The sequence below is a fragment of the Thermobia domestica genome, chromosome 13 (assembly GCF_964235325.1).
Source record: "Thermobia domestica chromosome 13, izTheDome1.hap1.1, whole genome shotgun sequence".
Lineage (NCBI taxonomy): Eukaryota > Metazoa > Arthropoda > Insecta > Zygentoma > Lepismatidae > Thermobia > Thermobia domestica.
In genome coordinates this window covers 72732182-72758237 of record NC_137466.1, presented here as the reverse complement: position 1 = coordinate 72758237, position 26056 = coordinate 72732182, and the positions used below count along the sequence as shown (strand labels likewise).

The 26056-nt window shown below is 35.4% G+C and overlaps 1 protein-coding gene across 3 annotated transcripts in view; it reads right to left on the bottom strand.

The window, feature by feature from the left end:
- DPCoAC (dephosphocoenzyme A carrier) overlaps positions 1 to 26056 on the bottom strand; it is a 53653-nt gene that overhangs the window by 3371 nt on the left and 24226 nt on the right. For all 3 annotated transcript variants that reach the window (XM_081735909.1, XM_081735908.1, XM_081735910.1), the window contains exons 7-8: positions 20470 to 20647; positions 10032 to 10198 (exon numbers count right to left, since the gene is read on the bottom strand). In XM_081735909.1, the coding sequence (XP_081592035.1) occupies positions 10060 to 10198; positions 20470 to 20647 (317 nt within the window). In that variant the 3' untranslated portion in view covers positions 10032 to 10059. The remainder of the gene's footprint in view (positions 1 to 10031; positions 10199 to 20469; positions 20648 to 26056) is intronic.

Below are 26056 nucleotides of genomic sequence, written 5' to 3'. Positions count from 1 at the left end.
TCTGAGGAAAAACAATGTTAACATACTTCAAAAACATAAAATGTAACTGTATCGTGCTTTAACATATCACTGACACACCATAATGAAACATTTGATAAGTTACAGGATCTCTTAGGATGTTGCATTTAAAAAGATTAGAATGTTGCACAGTTGAGTAGAATGTTGGTCCAGTGCTACTCTTAAAATTCATCTTGAATAATACAGGAATAGTTTTCAGCAAAATCAACTATAATTAAGCATGATTTGTCATCCAAAATCTCTGTTGTGTGTATTTTAAGTAGTTGCTCTGGGATTTGGCTGTGAAGTGATGCTGCACTAATTTGTCATTTTTTTCCCTATCAAAATCTCAATGAAGTCGTCTGTAACTTTAATCAGTATCTCCATTCTGTCAGTATGAACCCATTGTTTGTACTTCTGAGTGAGCCAGTTCTTTCAATGCACGAACGAGATACTCGGTTTTTTCTCCTTTCCGTATTAATCCTTTTTACCTTGCCACTGAGGAAGGAACCAGCTGAGAGTTCCGAAACGTCAAAACCTTTAAATTTTTCAAGGGAGGATTCATTGGTAAGTAGCCATTTTTTTGTTAATGAGATACTCGGTTGTTTGAAATGTTTCAATAGTCGTCCATGATTTTGGAACTAATGACAGAATCTGAGTCCTTCTAGCAATGGTATTTGAAGTTCCAAATTTCTGGCACAATTAATTTATTCAATCACCTCAGTCTTGACAATTATAAACATTTTCAACACGGAAAATTGGAAACAGTCATTGGAAATTTGGGAGTTTTGTGCAAAGAGTGCCTAAATCCGCCCTCAACTTACATTGTGTCATAATTTGTTTTTCTTGAACATACCAAAAAACACTCCTCTCCTCCTTTCCTCCCCTAGAATATGTATTTCAATCCAAGTGTAGATCTAATGTAAATACCCAGATTAGCCTAAGTTATGTTTAAAGAATAATTTTAAACTGTTCAGATCTCTGGTGCCTGGGGTCTCTGTTCGCTCCCCGGCCAAATAAGTTTGTGGTGAACAACATCGTATCCATGGCTTTTCTACAGTAGTCGCATTTCCTCCTACGTTATCATTCCACAAATTCTTCCATTATAATTCACTTGCATTAATCATCCCTCTTCCTTAGCCTAAAGGGCATAATCGTAGGACTTTAAGCTGAAAGATTTTTTTAAACTGTTCTGCCGTGTCCTAATTTTTACCATTTTATAAATACAAAATAGAAATTTAAAATATTACAGAAATGTTTTTCCTTTAGATTCTTTAGAGGCAGAATTTTCGAAAAACTTGGGGCATGTCTCAACTTATTTTTAATATGGATATTATATACTAAGTCTCATCTGCCTAACTTGAAATGCTCGTTAAGATGCGTATTTTTGTCAAATGTATTAACCTCTCCTCTTAGGACATGCATTTTGGTGAAAGTGATAAGATCAAAATTGACTCGATCCAAGTGCTATGTTCAAAAAATTCATTTCAAATGGTTCAGCTGTTTTTCCGTAACTAAAAGACAGACAATGTAGATTTGAATATGGAGGAAAAAGCTATAAAAATTTCTCATTCCCCTCCTTAGAAGCAGAGTTTCTGAAAACGCTGGGGCACATGTCCAATTATTTTTAATGAGAATCATTTCGTTTTCGTAATTTGAGAGACTCCTGTGACACACTACTTTTGGCATAAATTTTGATCCCCCTCCCCCTTTTAGTATACGCATTTTAACCAAAGTGACATGATAAAATTCCAATCTGAGGTACGTTCAAAACTTAATTTCAAATGGTTTAGCCCGTTATATATATGTATGCTAAATGTTCAGTTACAGTCAGAAGGTTATGATATGTATTACTACTATATATTATATATACACACACATTCTGAACTAAACATTGAGAATAGCGAATGTTAAATTGATTCAAGCCTTCTCCTCACCCTCAGAACTCCTGTACAATATGAAACGATTAAATCAAATATATTATCAAAATACTTGGTCCATTAACTATAATCTTAAACCGACAGATTCTGTTTAAACTTGCATTATTAATATCCTATCATCATACATACTAAGATATGAGTTTCAGACTTAAATTCGATTAAGATCCCGGAATGGTAAGAAATATAGCATTTTATATCAGTTTCAAGAAAAATAAATTTGATTTAAACCACAGATTAAAAAAAAAATAAATAAATAAAAAAAATAAATAAATCAACCCTGTCATGATACCATGCATGTGCGTTGTGAGCCAAGACTATCACTAGAATTCTATTCAAAATAATGTTCAATAGTCTTAGCTTAAATCGCACATGCATAGGATCACGTCACAGGGATCAACTGAAATATAATAAAAATAGAATCTTAAACAAAAACAGCGTTCAGTGCAAGGTAAGAGTTTATTTTAGAAAAAAATGTACCGTAGGGTATATTTCAGTAATCATTTTTTTTTGGATTTTCAGTTAGTTCTTGACTTTCGTAAATATCATACAGGATGTACTTATGAATATACAGTTGTATTATTGTTCGGTTAATTGAATTCAGAACAAAAACAGGAGGGAAGTATTATTCTACTAACAAGCGAAATATTTGTTCTGATATAAAGATAATTCTAAAACAATAAATAAGCTAATATATTAATGTACAATATATAGCACATTTTTGCCGCAGATAGTGCTAGTTCATTTTGGAAAGAATCTATGCTATTGCTATGTGATTTGACAGCTGGCAGTTAAGATTTATTCTCAAAGAAAAGAAACGAAAATGAACGATTTGGTTGAGTTCTTCAGGTTCAGTTGAGATTCTGACCACACTTTTCTGTTTCACTTCCGTAAAGTGAAGAACCCACGTCAAGCTCGCGAAAAGTCGCGTAAATATTAGGATGACAATGCTCTACATGAATGTCAGTGCCAACAATGTTCATGAAATTTCGTGATTGTAATTTTGATCTCAACGACGTTCCTCGGTCAGGAAAGCCCACCGAGGTTGATGATGACAAAATAACGGCATTGAATGATCGAATCAAGCCCATTGTTACACGACACGAGCGTCAATCATTCAAGCGCTCACGATCACCTGAAGAAGCTGGAATATGTAAGTAAGCTAGATGTTTGGGCTCCTTATGAATTCAAACATTTCATAGTGCATATGAACATCTGTGATATGCTCAATAGAATTGACGAAAATTATCCTTTCTCGAAGCGACTGATAACTGGTAATGAGAAGTGGACTATTTACAACAATGTGGGAGCAAACAGTCTTGATTCCGACGTGATACTTCACTTCAAACAATATCAAAATCAAAGCATTGATCAGAGTAAGATTAAGCTCACAGTGTTGTAGAATTTTAGGTATTTTTCGAGCTCCTACAAAGGAATGTCTGTCAGCAAAAGTTCGAAATAATCCAACACCCAGAAACGTCCAGAGCTCGTTAACCATAAGAAGTCGTGAACCATCGCAACAACGTAAAACCACACCCAAGCTTGTCACCTGTCGAAAATTATTAGAGCTTGGATGGTCTGTGTTGCCATATATCTTTTCTCACTCACTCTCGCACGTCAGATTACACTTGCTTCGTATTCTTCAGATTTCCTTGCATGGTATAATGTTCAATCCAGATGAGTCTGTAAATCAGCACCTTGGCAATTCAAACTCTCTTATAATATTTTAGGTTCTAAGGGGCCTGGACTAAGATTTGCACAATTAATGCTATTAAGCTTCAACGTAACTAGTTCTAAAAATCTAAAAGGTAACAATTTATATCTAAGAATATAATTTAAAAACTAAAGATAGAGGTCATATTCACGCTTGAACACATTAGGGTGACAAAACTTTCCAAACATTTAGAACATGAATGATATCTCATCAGGTGAGACAGATTATCACTATTTCGATTTTTTTAAAATTCCACCTCGAAAGGTAAAGTAGGAATCTTACTTTGTGGCCCCTTTTTAACCACTAGACGCGTTGCACAAAAACGAATATCTCATCCACTTACACGAATTCTAGATTCCACTCTAAAGGGAGGAAATTTTACTAATATCACAGGTTTCTTTAGAACGTTATTAATGAGTAATAAACACACGAAATTTGTTTTTTGCTTCAGAAAATACTGCTTTAGCTAACATTCACTTTCACGAATACAATATGCGGGGAGAAAGAAAGAGTGTGATGAGGAGGAAATTTTGTTATACGCTGATGCAGAAAACGTTATTTCCGTTTCTGGTTTAGGCAGCTATTTACAAAGTAATTTCGGCAGCTTATATAAATGTGATACTTTATAATATAATTTTAGCTTTGTTAATCAAAATTTGAAATTTACATTATACATAAGAAAAATGACAGATAGTTGACTGGGGACAACTGAGAAGACTAAACGAATTATCAGAAGTACTAATATAAGGAATAGTACAGGTTTTCTGCTATTAGTGCACAACTGAGACTATGAAATTGTCATTTGAATGTAATTATAATAGTTTAATGAAACCTGAAAATACACCTTCCTTTCATGTGAAACGTACTTCGTTGTCACTGAAACTAAACAATGTGATTAAAATATGTAACAAACACTTTTAAATATACTATGCAATTGTAATGCAATAAGCTAGCTAGCAGTGAATACCTAATAGAAGTTCGTAAGATTTACCACACTTATATTCCTTTAACTGACTTTCGCTGGCACATAAAGGAATATAAGTCTACACGCAAACCCGAGTCAGTATTAACTTCGCCCTGCTCAGAATCGAAATACATGCACAGCTAGATTGCATTGGCTACCTAGTACAGGCTGGTGTAGGTTTCCTTTGTGCGAATCCTAACAGCACTAATGTTAGTAAAAACAATCATATTCACAGAATAACAGCTGAATGCTCGTTCTTCACACGGGTAGAATAGTTTTATGCAAAATATTTGAAACACTTTTTCCCTTTCGGGTATATATATATTTTCCCACTTAGACTGCATTTTTCAATCAGAGTAATTCATTTTAAATATTTCGGCCGTATTCTCATGAAAAGGCGACACACAAAGTAGAAAATATTACAGAATTAGGCCCCTTACCCATTTAGAAGTGAAAATTTTTGAAAACTTTGGGGCAAGTGTCCATTCATTTTTAATGAGGAGTTAATATGCCAAATTGCATGTCCTTAACTTGGAACGCTCTATTTTTCGCATAGAACTTAAACCCGCTTTGTCCCCATCTCTTAGATTACGTATTTTGATCAAAGTGATATGATTAAGAGAAAAACAGCTCGTGCAAAGCTCTAACTATGTTTAAGGTTTCATTTCAAAATCATTCAATTGTTTTTGTTTCAGGTGACGATATAACAGATAACGTCAATTTCATTTTTATTTATATAGATAAGGTTGCAGGGATAACATAAATCTGTACGTAATTGGTGAACAAGCATCAAGAAAATGAGATTATAGAGAATATTAGGATACTACTATTTTCACATCGAGTCATGATGCTTGTGTCTATCAATGTGACTTCGTATCTTCAAGCTGCACGAATTAATATATAGAATAATTTTGTTTTGTGTTACAGTAAATGGTAGCTATTAGTTAAATCAGATTATTATGCTACTAATGTATAGGAATAGCTATATTACAGACGTGTTCAAATTATTAGACTCACGCTCGAAAAATGCAAAGTTGATATAGGAGTCCTAATTACAGAGTTCTAGAACATTTAGTATAATGGTTAAACCACCAATATAGGATCCTTCATTTGTTTATTGTACAGTTGAAGTGATGATATCACCGTTGAACAGCAGATGGCATTGTGCGGGAGAAAATTCTGAAAGTGGTGTTTCACTTGTGGATAGCTTTTTTGGTTCCTATTAACAAGTTACAATCTGAAGTGTTGTGGTTGCTATCGTAAGAAGTTACGACATTCAAAGCGTTCAACAGTTCGAATGGGCCAGTTTAAAATGATCGTGATGTGTTTCGTGTATCAATCTTTTATTCTGTGAAGTCCTGTAATCGCAGAATAATGGGAAAAGCAAAGGACCTTTCTCCGCGTAAAGTGGAAATTAACAAAACACTTCTGCTGGAAGGAAGATATACACGGCGACACATCGCTAGTATAGTTGGGATAGAACAAAAATCTGTGAGTAGAATCTCTGTTGGAATGAAGAGTCAAATAGGGTTGGGAAGTGTGGGCGAAAACCAAAGCTATCTCGAAGAGGTATCAGAAAACTAAAAAGATTGGCTCTGGGAAACAGAAGTGCAACTTCTAAGAGACTTAAGCATAAAAATGGCTGAGTATGGCGCAAACATTTGGCTTGAAAGTGTTCGAAGGATTGTTTGTGCCGAGGGAATAAAAGCACGCGGTCAAAAAAGACAACAAAAATTAGAGTCTACTCCGATCATGGCAAAGAATCGCCTTGAATGGGCATGAGGCTTAGAATAGTGGACTGTTGACGATTGGAGAATAGTATGTTTCAGTAATGAATCATGTATCTTCGTGTCTGGGTGAATGTTCACAATATGTGCAACGTCGACCTGGATAGGAATTCAAGTTGGAATGTCTCCAACAAACCGTGAAACATCCTACTTCAGTCATAGTCTGGAGTGTGATCTCTGTCTTCGGGCCTGGAAGACTGTATATACTAGAGGGGACAATGAAGCACAACCAATATCTACAAGTTCTTCAAAAATAACTGTTTTCCCAGACTGCAGTCTGGTTTGATAACGTACAATTCATCTTTATGCATAATGAAGCCACATGCCATCGGGCCAAAGCTGTGACAAAATTCTTCCAGGACAATGAAATTAGTGTTCTTCCGTGGCCGGGCACTAGTCCTGATATGAACCGATTGAAAATCTTTGGAGCTTCATGAAGGAGCTAAAGAAGCACATTACAAACATAAATGGTAGAGGAGATCAACAATTTGTGGTATCATGATGCTAAATTGAAGGAAAATGTGCTAAACTCGTACATAGGATGCCACAAAGGATAAAAAACTTAATAAAGAATAAGAGATTTCATACGAAATATTAATCTTTGTATGAGAGAGATAATTTTCTTGTAAGTATTCTATTTCATTTTTTGTTTCCAATTTGGATATAGACACTGTATACTAATTATATTTGCATGTCACGTATGCATTTATTTTATTGATATTGAAGATCATATGCCACATCCACTAGAAATTAGGACAGAGTTACAAGGTAGTAATTTGGACTAAGTTCGAACGTATTTTCTCATATAATATTGTAAGAATCTTAAAATATTCAGAAACAATGTTGAGTCTAATAATTTGAACACGTCTGTAACTTTATTAATCTTTAATTTATACTTAAGTGCGACGTAATTAAACATCAGTGTAGCTACTTTAGCAACTGTCTGATTGTAACCAATATTGCTGCGCACAGTGAATTTCACAGCAGACGATTTTATTAGCATATTATGTGCTTCTTGCGAATTGCTAGACGTATAGGCAAGAAATTTGGTGCATAGGCTTCTTGGTACAAGAATATGAATATCGCATTCACTTGCACAAGTTCTGCAAATTCCATAACTTTGGAAGCGTTAAAGGAGAAAAGAAGAATACTGCACATATACGAGAAATGTTACATAAATTCTGAGCCTCACCAAGAAACATTAGAACTAGACATGCAGTACTTTTAGCCGTATTTATTGAACTTTTGCATGATGTCATACCAATACTAATATCCCCTTTTATTCTGTTGTTACAGGTCCAGAAAGACAAAAGAGTTAGCAAAGTTTGACCAAGTAGGGAAACTGAAGGCGAGAGATGTTGCTGAACAACTCCGTAAGAAAGGTTAAAAGCCCCCCCCTCAGAAGAAGGTCAAGTCAGTGCTCTCAGCTGAGGGGAGTACTATGAAAGTCTTCTACGACAGCTGCGTGATAATATTCGGCAGAAGCGTCATCGGAAAATGACAGCACGTGTGCTTCTCCATCAAGACAATGCCCCTAGCTACAAGTCAGTGAACATCGATGGGTACAATATATTGACTTGTCAGGAAACTATGTTGAAAAGTAACACCATCCATAAACTCCCTGCTGCTGCGTTCATATGTAGGATTAGAACTTTTGTGACAACCCTCGGATAATGACCCGCTGAGCATAAATGCACCACATTTAAAACATGGGAGCTTTCGTTTCCAGACAATACGAATATGTCAAATATTTCTACAAATTAAATATGGTTGATACTGAGGGCAAGAGTGTGGTGGAGCGCTTTTGTGAATAGCCTGTCGTACTGGTGCAAATTTTGGCATCGGATTTTATGTTTTAAATAGTATTATAAGTTTGAAATTATTTATGTAAAGGAAGAAAAGTTGACATATTGATTACATTGGAAGGTGGATGATTTAGCTGTCTTTGCCTAACCATTTTCATGAAATTGAATACATCTATAGCCTTCGGGAATAAGAAAGCTATTTTAGCAGTTGACTTGAAGGAAGTTACTTACGGGCGACACAGAAGATTCGTTCGAAGAGCTAACAATCTTGCCTACGATTTCATTGAAATAGAGAGGGTTTACAGTTTTTGAATAAGTGAAAATTTTGACTATTGAGATTATCAATTAGGAACAAGTTTTGGAGAGTACAGGACTACAATGAATTCGGATTTGCATTAGCAATCTTGCTGGGCGGGAAGTCGGAAAGCTGTATATTTTTCAATTAATCTAATTTCTTGCAATGCGAACAAGTCTAATCGTTGGTACGAGGAATGTACCGGAAGCAATGCAACAGCTCGCTAAGTTTCGTTATTAACGTAAATCATTCAAACTTTCTATAGTGATAGAGTACGGCATCCCTGTTCATGTATTACAGCATTTTTCTTTCGTTGCACGTTAATAATATATGTGAAGCATGAACAACATCCTGTCATAGATTTCTGATAAAGAAGGGGGTGTGACCTGGCTTGGATTCACTGGGAACTGAAAACTTACGAAAAGGAAACAATCAACAAGAGAGATGCGTAAATGTAGATGAAGAAGTTTGAAGAAGGAAAAATCAGTATTGAAGTCAAAATACGTACTGGGAGATCATCAACTCTGAACGTTGAAGCAAATCCTAAGAGACTTAAGAATTGATTCGTGCGGACAGACGAGTAACAATTTCAATGATTGATGTAGAACTGAACTGTGATACTATACAAACGATGACTGGCGATTTAGGGGAGGTGGGTGTAAGTCTGGTCTGAACTTTTCCAAGTATTTTAAGCAAATAAAGACACATTTTCTGCCAATATGATTACGAAGGATGAATGTATACTTACGTGTATAATCCAGAAACTAAAGCTCAATTCTTGGAGTATTTAGAGCAGATGTACTTTGAACAATGAGCGGTATATTGTGACACTTAAGAAGCTTACAGAAGTCATTAGAAAGAGAAGTGTACGCAAAAAAATCTTTAAGACATTCACATTCATCATGGTTATGAACGCCTTTGAATGAGTTTCGCGATAACGTAGACGACGTGCAAATTGGACTAGTGAGTGATCCCTCATTTACTATAAGCCCGGCTTTGGGATCCCGACTTTTTTGTGGGGGTGGGGGGAATAGTCTTCGGGGATATTAATTTCGTTCATGTAAATGAGGTGAAAGTGGCTGAAGGAGTACACATGACAATTCTGCTAAACAAAATTTCAGGGCTGAATTTAAAGATGGAGCAAATGCATCCCTGAGGAGGGGACTACATTGAGCAGCCTTATTTTCCACAGAAAGCCTTCTCTATCATCATGAAAAGTGTCAATGATTTATGTTGATTAATAAAACTACGAGGCAGTTGAATTACTTTCGGTACAGCCTTCATGTATCATTTATCGTAAATCAGTGGCGGTACACGAGAAGCACTTCATACTAGCATGCAATACAACAGGAAATTTGGTACTAAAAATTCTACAAAGGAGTTTATTAGTATTGCATGTTAATTCGTGTAAATTGAAAAACATAAATCTATTTTATAATTAATATTGCCTAAAAATTATATGCATAGAGAAATCATTCTTTTTAAAATCCAGATTCATATTTAAAAGCTACTTTATGTTGCTTCATACTCACCTGTAAATAACAAACACAAAAGTAACGACTATGTATGGAAAATTGGCAGTCGACGTAAAAATTCCTGCATTATATCAAAGGTTGAAAAACTAATTCCGACAGCAATGGGACCTTTGATCCAGTTCATTGTCAAACCCTTATAGAGTCCATACCGAATACCTTCTTCTCTGTAAATATAAACAGGGAAGGTTAACGAAATCAAACCCTCTTATATCTTATAATGGTTTTATTTATATCGTATTAGCTCATAGATTAAGGAACTTTAGGTTCTAAACATTTAACTTACAAGCCTAAATTTGCACAATTAATGCTATTAAGTTGCAATGTAATTGGCTCTGAAAATAAAGAAGGTATTAATTTATATCTATGAATTTCATTTACAAAACTACACTCGAGCATACCAGGGTGAATTAAAACCTGTGCAATTTTCGGATTAATTTTCCGATATTTTATATTTTGATTAGCTAAATGAATGCGAAGTCCCCAAACTACTGGTGAAAGGATTGTGGCATTTTGATCCATTGTTGGAAATAATGCATGAGTGCAACAACAGAAATACAAAATTTGTGAAATTAGATCTTGGAGTGATGACTAGTCTAGTGCAGAGAGGTGGTTCTAGTGTCAAAAGGAACTCAAGCTGAATTATTGACAAGTAAGCTCTTATTGACAGTTGCAGAACAAGTTCACAACGTAATGTCAGGCTGAGCATTTGGTGGAAGTTTGAGGACGTAGTGCACTCAGAGATGGCAACCTCTACACTCATTGACTAAACAGGATCTTTGAAGTTGTACTTACTTGCTATCTACTACTAATTAATCTAATATAGGATTAATTAATAGTATCTTCTACAAGTTAAGCCTCATTATCTACCCGACAGTATTTATATATTTAATAATTTGGATGAAGCTGACGCTTTTCTGGTGTCGTGATATAAATAGCTATTGTTGGAGTATCAACTAGATGGTGTATACCTCGTCCGACCTTTCGAGTACAGACCTTGTTCTTCGCACTTTCAGGGTCAGTATAAGGAGACCAGAGAACTGTATATATACGATCAAGGTACTCACAGCTGGTGGACTGTCCAATCAGTTGTCGGCCCGGAGATTTATATGACTGGTTGGTAGGTATTGTTAGAACGTATCGGTAACTCAGTGGTAGGGTGTTCAACTCTGCTACGATCCCAGGCTATTTGAGTTTGTACTGGACAATAATGTGCCCGTGGCTTTTCTGGGGATTCTTCCGTTCCTTCCCACATTGACTGATGTGTGTCTCATATAATAACTATACCAGTATCAAAGTCAACATTACAAAATTATAGTACAAAAGCTAATTATATCTCATTAATCATATTGTGTACTGTCATCTTGTTAATGTCATTTAAAAAAAAAAAAAAAAAAAAAAAAAAAACCTTCATGAGGGTATAGTTACAGACGAAACTTTTTCGCAACAATTTTGATATTTTGTAGCATTAATTTTTACAATTTTCACACTTATGTCGCATTTGTTTTTTTAAAATGTAGCACAAGCTTTCTTTTTTAAAAATTATGGAACTTGTAAACAGTATATTTTTGGTAGTAAAGTATATATCTAATACAAAAATTGGGATATACCTTGATTAAGTGCACATTCTAACTAATGTATTCACTGACATATAAAAATTAATGCAAAAAGTTAAACACTTTCTCTAACCTCATACTTAAAGGATAACATGCAGCAAGACATTACCAATTTTTCTTTTAAGTTTGTTCTTCTGTCAGTAACAACCATATTATAATTGGAAAAGAAACTTTCGGCACCAATACTCGAGACTAGCAACTACATTGAACGTAACAAGCTGACAGCAGATGACCTGTGGTTAACTTTTAAACTGTTCAACAATGATACAATGTCAACTTCCTTATCCTCACTGTTGAGAACTTCAATAACCTTACTTTTAAATTCACGGTAAGCAACCAACAGATCATAAACATTTTCACCACAAAACACAGTCAAGGATTTAAACAACAGTTCAGTTTTATTGACAGTACAGTTCAGCTTTTTAGTTATTATTAGCAATAACTGACAAAAATTTCACGTTTTCGTTTTTATTTGCATTTATCGCAAGTAATGCCGAATTTCGCAAAAATTCGCAATAATATAAAAGTGATTTCTGGATCTGAAATGATAAGTCTGAGGTTTCCTGAAACATATACGCATCTTTTTTTTTCTTTTTTTTTTTTTTTTTTTTTTTTTTTTTTTTTTTTTTTAACGTTTCGTAGATATCGCATTAACGAAAAGTTTCGTCTCTAGGTATAGATCAGTACCAGTTTCTCCTTAACAGATAACGTGGTTATCGTATTGTTTCAATTTTTGTGTTAAACGAAACAGTTTTTGTTGATTTTCTCAAAAACTACGCACGAGGATTTACCATTCCTTCATATAATTTTGTTCAGCTCGATGTAGTCTCTCAATTGGTATAAGTCTCGCTCTGGACATTTTTTTAAATAATATAGAATTATATTTATATTTCAGTTTAACGTCCCACGATTATGCCCTTTAAGCGAAGGAAGACGAATGATTAAAGCAAGTGAATGATGATGGAATAATTGATGGAATGATAATGTGGAAGGATATTGGAGAATCCCGAGAAAAATGCACGAACACGATGTTGTCCACCACAAACTTACTTGGCAGGGGATCGAACGAAGGACCCCACGTACCAAAGGTAAACACTATCACTGAGTCATCGTGCCCCCAGGAGAATTATATTTAATGTATTATTACATGTTTTATAGACTGTAGCTAAACTGTATGTGTGATAATGTAGTTAAGTTCAACTGTCCAAGTAGTAAAATCAAGTACCAATGTGAAAGGTCTCTCAAACATTAGTAAATACTCTTAACACAGTCTTTTCTACTTTTGCTGCTTTTGTATCTAGTTTGTTCTTCTGTTTCTCTGTCACTCTATCTCGAAATCAATGACCTCCGGCCGCTTCAAATGTCATAATGACCTGTCCGTGTATCCGTCCATCTGTATGTTAACAGCCTGTATCTCAAAAAGAAAAAGACGTATTGATAAACAGATTTTAGATCCGGATTCAGTATCTTCGATTTCCCTGCCCATTTTTGAAGTCATATCCTCTCAATATGAACAGCCTATATCTTTAGAGTATAAAGAACTATCAACAAACGGATTTCACACTTGGAACCAGCACCTTCGGCTTAACGTTTTGATTCATGTATCTGTTTGTATAAGCCCTGTATCAGAAGAAGGTAAAGAGCTAGCGAAAGACAGACTTCGGAATCAGCACTGTTAATACGCAGAGAGTGTTCACTCATGACCTGTTGTTATCCGTCTATATATCGGGAACAAAACCACTATAAAAAGAAATCACATTCGGAATCAAATACAAATAAAATATTAACAAATCAAATAATGTTCCAAATACCTTTGAACATTAAAATGTGTTGAGCTAAGAATCACTGTATTGTATTATTACAATATCGTTAATTCACCGTCACACCGTAGTATTCTGTAGAATAAAAATATTATAATCGCTACGTGTGATATCTAAAAGTATAACATATTAATCGTGGTTTGGTGTTGCCCTTTTCTTAGAGACAATCAGGAGCAAGTGAAAACTGAAGAGCTAAAAAAGAAAGTACAAACAACCAGTAATATATATATATATATATATATATATATAAACGTAATGACTAATATGTCACTGTTACAGATAATTTAGAAGGTGTCTTGTATGAAATTGGGAGGCAGTGGCTATATTAGTCAGCAGCAGCAGAATTTTCCATTTGTGTATTGTTCCAAGGGCAAATAATATTTTAAATACAAATGCTACTCTACTTGAAATTAAACAATTAATGCAAGTGCAGTCGGAAACCAAGCCATTAAAAAGCAGAATTAAGGAATTTCTCCAAATGAGATATTTTTAAGCAGGAAACCATACAAGCAAATCTTCGATTATTACCAGTTAGTAGTTTTTTGACAAGTTAAGGAATAATTATTATTAATTACTGTGCTCCTTCAATCACGGAGTACGGTTGGATTGACAATCTATAGCAGCGTTTCCCAACCTTTTTCAACTTGCGGCACACTACGGGTGTTACTTGGATTATCGCGGCACACTTTAAAGATATTATTTGTAAATATAAAACACAGTGGTATTTTTTCTGTGATTATTGATCTCCTGCTCACAAAGAAGAAAGCTCGAACACTGGTTTTTCCCCGTGGTAAATCATTATGCTTATTTTTCATTTTAATTTAAAAATAGAAAACAATTGCAATGAAATATTGTACTCAAGTTTTTAAATATACGCTTTCTTTTTAAAAACTGTATCCAACTCTTTACTAAGAAGAAAAATCACTAAATAACGAACGAACAAACAAATCTTCATTTACTTTTAAAACACAAATGTAGGTAATTTGTCGAAAGGATTGAATGATATTTTAAATTTTCAAGCTACGAAATAGTCTGCAACAATAAAGAAGCAATAATGGTCATAACAATGACAAGAAATGCTTTTTTCAACATTAGAAATGTACAGAACAGTAACACGGTATGAAACTTAAAATTGTAGATTCATAGTAGAGGTTCATAGTAATGTGAAATACAAATATACATTTTCCCCTACGTTTTACAATTTGATTGCTATAAAATTAATAATTTTGTTTCGATTCCTTGCGGCACACCAGCGGCCCATTCACTGCACACCAGTGTGCCGCGGCACACCTGTTGGGAAACGCTGATCTATAGTATTCGTCTGTTTTGATTTGATGATTTTCATGTCATTCTTTTGATAATAATTTGTATTAATTTGTGTTCTACAATTACTGGTGTCCCTATCCTAACGAACATTATTATTATTATTATTATTATTATTATTATTATTATTATTATTATTATTATTATTATTGTTATTGTTATTATTATTATTATTAATTGAAAGTGAATGTCAAGCTCAAACGTTGACGTATGAATGAACTTGTACATTCTGCTTAACATTCGAATGGGATATACTTTGAGAAACATTTTTTTTTAATAAACTGTGATGCTATGGCGCCGAGATATTAAGATTTCATTTGTGTCTTATACAGATACTTATCAATGTAATGGAAACATCTGGAATTGGAAACACGTCAGATGTCTAGGTTTGTAACGGTCATTCGCAGCGCCGGAATGGCTACATGAGGAGTAGAACAGCAATATGCACTGAACTGAGCAGAAGGTGATAGTGTAAAATGGGCAACCTCTCTGATGTTTAAAAAACTCAAATAGTTGGAGCTCAGTTGTTTGATGCGAGCGTCACGAAAGTGGCAAGCGTGTTGAGTGTGCCACGAGGAACAATGTTCAAGGTGATGATGGCCTACAAAACACATAGCAAGATTACGTGAGGGAAGGGAAAAGTGATCGGAAGTAAACCTTCAGTGATAGTTTCCACTGTGCGTTAAAGCAGATTACCACTTAGCACTGTCGCGCGACTGTGTCGATAATCAAAGTCCGTCTCGAGTTACATTACATGGACATATGAGTTCTGTTGCACGGACGAAACCGCTGATCAGGTAACACGACGCTAATGATCCCTCGGACATTCAACATGGACCGTTGATGACTGGAAACGTGTTATATGGTCGGATGAGACATCGTCCACCTTGTTTCAAACCAAAAGCTGTGTTGTATAGCGGACGCACAAAGCGCATGTTCGGCAGTGTGTTCACTCAACAGTGAAACATGATACAGCGGATCTAATGCTGTGAAACGCAATATCTTGGTTTTCAGTGAGTCCTGTGCCGACGCTTACCGGTCGAGTCACTGCTCGTGATTAAATCACTATTTTCGGAGGTCTTGTGTATCATATGGTCCAGATGATGTTTGCGCAAAATAACGCCATATTTCAGGATGATAACACTAGTTAACAACTTTTTGTTTGTTACATGAGAAAAATCACCTGATCTTAAAGGAACTTTTTGCGCTGAATTCGAATATGCACTCGGTTTCTCTCCATCACGTACAGTTTTCCCGTAACAGAGGGATTTTCGGGAAATTCCCTCAAAAATTTCCCTTTTTCAGATATTTTATTCCCCTAGCTCCTGTCCCCTTACATATAGTAACATAGAAATTATACCTAAGTATACCTTGATTTATATTTAATAAACCCTAAAAGTTTCGTAAAAATCGCTTTGTTCTTTCTAGAGAAATAAATATATTTGTATGTATACTGTGTGCACTGTTTATTGCACCTGATAGTAATGCTTTCAGATCTCCTGAGTTGGGGTAAAAAGGATTTGCTTTATTACTACAAACACAGACATAAAAATGAATATTTACAATAGTCAACAACACACTTGTATTGCTCTCTGTAAATTAGAAACGTGTATAAAAATAGAATGTACTTCCAACGTATATTTCTTTTAAACGTACAGTATATCTTAATACATATATATACAATTCTCCAAGTTTTTTCGTTTTGTTCATGAAATGGTTATCAATATTTGTTATCAAATGTAACAGAATGCAAAAGAAAGAAAGAATGGAATACAGACTCATTGTTGACAACAATGAACTAATGCAGTCTGAATTTTCCACTACGGTATCGTTTCCCCCCTCCCCCGCGCATTTCTTTCTTTCTTGTGTTCTTGACACCTGGTGAGGGAGTTTTGTACATTTTTATATTGACGTGTGGTTTAGCACTACTTCACTTTCAAAGTTGTCTTTGCTGCTAATAGTGCTTTCATGTTTGATCTTAACGGCATTATACCCAACTAAGACCAGAAGTTTAGTTTGTGATCAGTACAATGGCGTCAAGAGGACGGCGTTCGTGTGTTAACTCACCAAATAGTTTTTGTTATGTGTGTGGCCAGTTTGTAGTTAAAGGACAGTGTAGATCCATTACGCAATCGGTGAAACTAGCATATTATATATATATTTCGGATGTCGTGTGGGGATCAGGACAAAACTTGGGCACCCAACATAATTTGTGCGTCGTGCTACGTCACTTTACTTGCATGGGCCAAAGGGAAACGGAGGTTCATGAAATTTGCTGTACCAATGGTGTGGAGAGAACCCACCAACCACCTGGATGATTGTTATTTTTGTCTCACAGTAGTTAAGGGACATTCTAAAAAAAGCAAATACACAATAAGTTATCCCAACGTTAAATCCGCAATTAGACCTATTCCGCACGGGGATGAACTTCCACTTCCCGAGCCCCCTACCAACTGGGAAGAGATATGGCCAAAAGACTCTGATGATGATCATGACCTTGATGAACCATCGACATCAACATGTACATCCAAGGATCCAACGTTCATCCCTGACTGTGTTCGCGAGCCACATTTCATCCGGCAATGTGAACTTAATGACCTAGTCCGTGATTTGCACCTGACAAAACAAGAGGCGGAACTTCTGGGATCAAGGCTCCAGCAGTGGACCTTATTGGATGCAGAAACGAACATATCAGTGTACAGGAAAAGGCATGTTCAATTTTCAAGCTATTTCTCAATGCAAGATAATGTGTGCGTATGTACGGATATAAATGGGTTGATGGCGGAGCTAGGAATTCCTTACGTTCCAGAAGAATGGAGGTTATTTATCGACGAGTCAAAGGTCAGCCTTAAAGCTGTCCTTTTACATAATGGAAATAAAAAACCTTCTATACCACTTGCGCACTCAGTGAAGATTAAGGAATCCTATGACACCATGTCAACTTTGCTAAATCTTATAAATTACAAGGACCATTGTTGGCAAATATGTTGTGATCTCAAGGTAGTTGGTATTTTATTAGGACTGCAGTGCGGTTACACGAAGTACCAATGTTTTTTATGTTTATGGGATAGCCGAGCTGATGACAAACATTATGAAGTGAAGGAATGGGAACCTAGAGTGAATTACGTACCTGGAGAATGCAACGTCAAATACGCTCCTTTGGTAGATCCTAATAAGATATTACTACCGCCACTTCATATCAAGTTAGGACTTATGAAAAACTTTGTCAAAGCCATGGACACATCTGGTGAAGGTTTCAAGTATTTGCGACATAAGTTCCCTATCCTGAGTGATGCTAAGATTTCAGCGGGAGTGTTTATTGGTCCCCAAATTAGGAAATTAATGCTTGATGATAGCTTTGACAGCAAGTTAAACAGTGCTGAGCTAGCTGCCTGGACAGCATTTAAGTGTGTTGTGCGCAACTTTCTGGGCAATAACAAAGCTGAGAATTACACAGAAATCGTACAGGACATGATACAGAAATACAAAGAGGGTTGTAGGATGTCTTTAAAAATCCACTTTTTGCACTCCCACCTCAGCTTCTTTCCTGCTAACCTAGGTGCTCTCAGCGACGAACAGGGGGAAAGATTCCACCAAGATATAATGGCAATGGAGAAAAGGTACCAGGGACGATGGGATCCTTCAATGATGGGGGACTATTGTTGGGGTCTTGTTAGAGAATGCAACATTTCTTACAAAAGAAGGAAGTAGTGTACGTTTTTGTAACCCAATGGAAGTTTCATATATTGTGATAGTTTTGATTGTCTTTTCATGACCTTTTGGTACATTTGTATTATTGTTTATTGTAAATTGTCACACTTGTAAATTATATTGTATTATATTTTATATATGTGTTTGTGGTAATAAAGCAAAACGTTTTACCTCAACTTAAGAGATCTGAAAGCATTACTATAAGGTGCAATAAACAGTACACACAGTATACATACAAACATATTTATTTCTCTAGAAAGAATAAAGCGATTATTACGAAACTTGGAGGGTTTGTTAAATATGAATCAAAGTATACTTAGGTATAATTTCTATGTTAGTATATGCAAGGGGACAAGATCTTGGGGTGTAAAATAAACGAAAAGGGAAATTTTTGAGGGATTTTCCCGAAAATCCCTCTGTTACGGGAAAATCGTACGTGATGGAGAAAAACCGAGTGCATATTCGAATTCAGCGCAAAAAGTTCCTTTAAGAACAGGTATTTCCTTTTATGTAACAAAACCTTTGTTAACTAGTGTAATACACATACTTGCACAGCTGGAGTTGTTGCAGCGTGATTTGAGGAACATCGGGATGGAGTTGAACAGCTCTCCTGGCCCGCACAATCCTTGGATCTACACATGGTTGAATATACGTGGTTCGTTTTGGAGACATGAACCCGGCACACATTTTCCCCCTCTATCCTCTCTCGCTGAATTGAGTAATGCACTACATACAAAATGATGTAATATTCCACTTGCTATCATTCACAACCTCTATAACTCCATTCCACGTCGCGTCAGAGCTGTTCTGAGGCGAAAGATGGTCCAACGTCATATTAATCTGGTAACTTTTTTAGGCGTTTTTATTAAATTGATAAGTATCTATATTTACTTCGTTATCGCCTTAAGTTTTGACGATACTCTGTTTTTTATTTTTCTCTTACCTATCCACTCATGCTTTAAAAAAAATGTTAATTTCTCCTTGAACAGCCTTATAGTACTCGTGGGTAAAATTACGTCAAACAGCAGGTTGTCGATTTTTTCGGGGGAAGAAAAAAATAGTTGAAACATTTACTCAGTTAGTATCTAAATATTTGTGTGAACAGTGTATAAGTCATATAGGAGCAAGACATTTTAATCCAGTCCATACCCAGTAGGGATGTTGGTCAGAAGTATTAACAGCAAGTATCCACTTTTAGGGATGTCATATTTCAAGGAAATTTTTGGAGATAGCTTCATCCATGTGTACATCAATCCTTTATTACAAGATTATGAGTTAAAATGTCATTATCTTCTGCTGAGTAGAAATATTTTAAAAGTAGACGAGTGGCCAGTTTTCTGAATATTACTTAATATTTTTACGTGCATAAAATACACACATTTACTTCTGAAAAAATGAAATTAAATCTTTAAATTTAACGTTTAAGAGCTCTACCACTGAGCCACCGTCGTCGATTTACCTGTCCATTTTTCAATTCATGTCCTTCCATCTATATGAACAGCCTATATCTTGAGAACACAAAGAGCTAGCACTTTTGATTTAACGTTCTGACCCATGTATCTGTCTATAAAGCCCTGTATCGGAAGAAGGGAAAGAGCTATTCTCATATGTTTCAAAATGAATATTGGAATTGCGCTTTACTGCATTATGCATTGTAGATATAGTAAACTTTGTTCTGCCACTCAATTACTGACGAACGTCTATGAATTACATACCCAAAACCCATTTGAAAGTAAGTATGCTGAATTGCTGAGAAACGAAGGGAGAAAAAAGTAAATAAACTTGAAAATATATTAAAGATATTTAAGTTTTGAAATAATGAAGCAAGTATCCACTCTAAAGCCACCAGAGTTTACATTGAAAGTCCTACTAATGAGCCATGGTGTATTCAAACATTATTACAGCAATAACACAGACACAGTTATAAAGAAATTTTATGTTCAAAGAATAACTTGAATGTAGACGTACCTGTACACCTTCATTAGAGTTCCTAAGACAGTATTGTATTTACATTCGCTGACGGTTGAAGTCTGCATCCTCCGTCGGACTATATCTAACGGGTAAGACGAAGTCTGCCCAAAGAGACCAGCTATGGCACCAAACACTAACCGTTCTAAGGGATTCAAGGTATCATCCTGATAGTAGTCTGAAAGTATATTTTGAATATATCAATTTTTTTAAAATTTCATATCATTATTATATGTACGTACGTAATCCTGTTTCTACTTAGAAGCATATACTATTATAAAAATACGAGTATACATTTATTTTGTATGGTACGCGTTGTGATTAATTGGGATTTAGCGTCTTTCAGCATGGAAGCCATGTGAGACATGGATCTACAGTTTAATGTGGAAGGACAGTCAGTGTGCAAATTAATGGAGTATGAATTTCACCCATATACGCACCCAGCCATTTTATATATATATATATATATATATATATATATATATATATACAGAGAGAGAGAGACAGACAGACAGACAGAGACAGAGAGAGAGAGAGAGAGAGAGAGAGAACGAGAACTACACCGACTGACAAACTGTAAGAAGAGAATCTGTATATCAAAATAAGAGAAAAAGTTCGTATAGACCTGTGGGAAAAGTGCATAGCTCCAGAGCTAGGCGTGTTCAAAATCGTGGAAAAGCTAAATTTCAACATGCTCTATTTCGAATTCGAGAAACCGTGAAGTGGTGGTCCATATTAGCGTAAAGGAAGGCACACATACGCAATCCAAAAATGCATAATTTATCGATGTGCAAAGTTTTTCACAGGGCATAATTCCCAGATATGCTCTCAACAGAATTCTGAGATGTGCTCTGATCTGTTGAGTCTTCTGAAAATTGCTAACCTTCAATAATGGTGCTTAGCTGATAGATGAGTTGTCACATATTTTCATTGCTTCTTAAACCTGAGAGCAGTGATCAAAATATACAAAAGAAAGTTAAATTTTTCTCCTTAGTACACTTATATTTTGTAAATAAATTAGATCTAACTACAGAACAAACTTTGTATTAAAAATAACTTGTGTGACAATTTTGGCAATTTATCAGACACGTAAGGTAATGCGTCTGAAGAAGACACTGAAAAGTTGCTGAAAGTGTAACGGAAGTTATTAATATAGAGCTAATGCTTCGGTCAGTTTTTGTTGTTTATCCACATTTGTAAACACATCCAAAGTTAGTGTGAATAATATACATTTCTTACACGCCATAATAGCATTATACACAATGAACTGGATATAATATTTTGATTACAAGTACTGTAGTATATATGAATCATTATTAGGAGTATGTGTGCCACTGTTAGGAGTTTGTAGGTCACTGTTAGGAATTTTTTTTTTTTTTTTTTTTTTTTTTTTTTTTTTTTTTTTTTTTTTTTTTAAAGATTCACAATAAAGTAATACTTAAAAATAGCAACCCACAGTCTCGCGCAAGCGAGGGAAAATATGTTAATGTATTTAACTCGCTTTAATTACAGTAGTTACTAAGTAGCTAGCTTATATGATTATTTTTAAAAAGTCATCTTCTCCCACCCGAACCGCAAGGAGTGAAAATGAACTTGACAATCATGAAAACTGATACCGTTAAACTCAGCCGTAAACCTCGAAACCCGTAATGAAAACTGATACCCGTAAACCTCGAAAACTATAAATTCAACACTAATATCTGTCGTTTTCGATTACTTTTAAAATCTCGTCCCCTTCCTGGGGAGTGGAGTATGACCTTGAAGTTGAATTAGATTAAAACAGTCTCTATTTATCTGAGTGACCCCAAAAACTATGAATTGAACTCTAATATTGGTCTTTTCGATTATTTTTAAAAATGCCCCCCCCCCCTCAATGTTATTCTTATGGAGACTTCGCATCCCCATATCTCAGTTCAGATGTGACCTAGATATGTGGAAAGGTCATTTGGATCATTTCCCTGAGAGCTTTAAAACATAATAAAATTTCATGCTTCTATCTATTATGGTTCTCGAGTTGAAAAGACCCACAGACGAACAGAAGAATTAATACAATGCATTTTCTTCGGGCAGTAAATTAAAACCTACATGAGTAAATTACATGCCAGTATTGAAAGAATGTATCCCCAGTGGATGAGTGGTTAAGCTCGTTGACTTGTATTCAAAGGGGTCCGGATTCGATTACCGGTAGGAACACAAGTGGTTCGGATCCCAAGTTAAGCTGTAGGTCTCATTCTTAGTGCGTCATCATCATCCCATGGAAGGCAATGGGAAACTACCATGGGTTCACCTTGCCCAGGGACCTTCATGTCAAACACATATCTTCGGGCAGAATACCACATCATAATCATCATTGAGAGAATTAGGCCATTGTAACTTTTCTAACTTGTCATACCTAAACTGCTACGCAACAAGAGCTGGTATGTTTGCAAAATCACGGCTTGTTTCCTTGTTTGAGACATAAGTTTGTGCGGGGAGAGGGGCGCACAATATATAAATACGGACCTGAGTGTGTGTGTCACCGTTAGAAGAAATAAACAACAGATGCAATCTGCTATTTAACAGTGTGTATTTTTCCTGTACAGAACACAAATAAATAAATAATCTATTCAAATAGAATAAAGATTATCAAGTGAATCAGACTATGAACGAACAACACACTTTTATTACCAATTAAAAATGCGCTTTTCTCGAAAACTGCTAAAAATTTATCTTCATTTTGTTCAGCTCAATGAGCTCTATTGATTGATATATGTCTCATCTTTGGACTTTTTATTACTTTTTTCGTTAACCGCTAATATTGTAGAATCTGAAAACTGACTTTCTTCTGCTTTCTCAATTCCACATTCTTAACATGATTTAGCGCTCATCTGAATTGTCGTTTACATATTAGAACTTTTGTATTGCATTCTGATTTTATACAGGGCGTTTCAAAACAACACCGACAACGTTTAGGAGGTGATTCCTGATACCATAAGACAAAAAGTATAGACCAACCTAGGCAGGGTTGGACCCACCTTAAAAAAAGTTATTTTTATCAGATTTTGAACTTTCTTTGGGAATTATATGCTTTGACGTTATGGTAGACATCATCCTTCAACATAAGACCTTTATAAAGTTCTGAATGCACTGAATGAATGAATTAAAAAACCCACCTTAGCTTGAGATAATTATAGAACAAATTAATGTGTGGATTATGCTTATAGCCTATTTGAAGTAAAATAAGCAACTTTATATTTTAGAAAATATTTTCCATGAATAGTGTGCTTCCTGACTCGGCGCCGCCGAGGGACGTTATCCCTCATACGTTGACGGGTTTAAGGTCATAGGTGCCGGTACTAACAGTAAATATGTAAATACATTAGTAAAACTATTAGTTTTCCAACAACAACAATTTGGTTGTCATTTGTTGCTACCCTTCAGGTAAGCATTCTGTAGAATCAATACCAACAATAGCGTAAAAATTCTTGTCAAAATTAAGAAGCTTAATGCTCGGAGTTCTCAAGACTACGTAACGCTTACTATTTTAAGTGCTGAATTCAAACTTCAATATTAATGGAAGTTTCGATGTACAGTAAAGCAAGCTGCATTTTCAGGAAAAAACCGTCGTGAAAGAAGTGTCCGGGAAATTCCCGCAATTGAACACACAAAGCATCGGAAGTGAATACTTTAACAATAAAACCATTTATTTTACGTTGAAAAATATTTATTTCATATAAGACATTTTGATGAATTATGTCCTTGTTTTAAATTAATATAGCTATTTAGTATTTATATTTGGCGAACGTTACTGAGGCTCCTGGGATAACTCGATCTACATTTGTTCGTTTGTCTGCTTGTACCACACAGTGTTCATATTTCGGTCTTTTAAATTTTCAGGATACAAGCTGGAGACACTAAATTTTCTGTATAAATTTTGGTGGCATACCAACGTTAAAATTACAAAATGGTGCCCTTTTTTTTTTTTTTTTTTTTTTTTTCAAAATAGCGAATATCCACGCTACAAAGGGCAGTTTTCGGTCTTTCAAGTTGAAATTTTCAGAGTAGAAGTACGCGAGACTAAATTAGCTGTATATATTTTGGCGGCATAAAAATTCAAAATGGTGGCCTTTTTGAAAATAGCGGGTATCCATGCTACAAGGTGCAATTATCAGACTTTTTAAGATGAAATTTTGAGGGTAGAAGCACAAGACCTTCTAAATTTGCTGTATAGATTTTTCCGGCTATCAAATATATAATTTCAAAATGGCGGCCATTTTTTCAAAACAGCAGTGAATAGAAAATTGTTGCATATTGTGACAATGACAATCTTGAAATGTAATTCATATTTTAACATTTTTTACCCCCAAAGACATTGAAATATTTCGAAAAAAAAAAAGAAAAAGAAAATACCCGAAAAACCCACATGTGCCCAGGTGGGTTGGGTTTTTTAAAAATACCAGGGTTTTTTCAAACCCTGGTGCACAAATGCTTACTTTCGTTAGGCTGCCGAAAACATGGAAAAATGAACTTTAAAGGTCCATAGCTCCAAAACTATGAGACCTACGGTAGTCGGGTTAAGACTTCACTTATATAGGAACTAATACGTGCGCTATCCAAAAATACATATTTCAGAATCCCAAGACACTCACGAAGCAATTTTTATAGAGGGAGTTTGGCTACGGCATGTAATTTGAAGTACTCTCCAACTACCTCTATAAAAATTGTTGCGGAAGTACCACAGGATTCTGAAACTTGGATATTTGGATAAGGGACACACTAGTTCCTAAGTGAAGTGTCTTGACCTGACTACGGTAGATCCCATAGTTTTGGAGCTATGAACCCTTAAAGTTCATTTTTTCATGTTTTCGGCAGCCTGTAACTCCGAAAGGAGGAGGCATTTGTGCACCAACCATGGTCTATACCAGTGCTATTCAACTTTTTTTCTCCCGTCCCCCGTAGACACAGTTCGCCATCCAATTGTGTACCCCGAAAGCTGTTTACAAGAAATTAAATCGAAATTAACTTATACACATTTCTGTTGATTAAAAAGGGGGTCAAATAAAGACCTAACAAAAAGGACAATCAGTGTGTCAATTAAAAGACTATTTACAGGATCATAAAGTACACATCCGTAAACATTAACATGGAAAATTTCAAAACATGGGAGACATCCAGTTCTACTGAGGAGGATTTTTCGCTCATCCTCCCTCATAATTCGTACACTGAGGACAATGTTAAAAACCCAAAAAACTAAAAGTAACTTTAGAACTAATCTGTTAATGAGGTGACTCAGCTTGTTTCCAAGACCCCAATCCTCGATTCTTATCGAATCTTTGAGAGTGCGAGTCTGGATACAAACAATTTCTGTGCTTCGTTTTTATTGATATTAATGCAGAGAAACCTTGTTCATATAAATATATTGGTGGAAATGGAAGAAATTGTGAAATAACACTGTCACTAATTTTCACTGTACTCTTTTCGAGCATAAATACAGGTCACAAATTGACAAGTTATTGAATTTCATTTGCAGTGAACTGTCAACAGACATTTCCAGTAGACCCCCAAAAGCAGCATTATGTACCCTCGGAAACATTTTCGCGTACCCCGG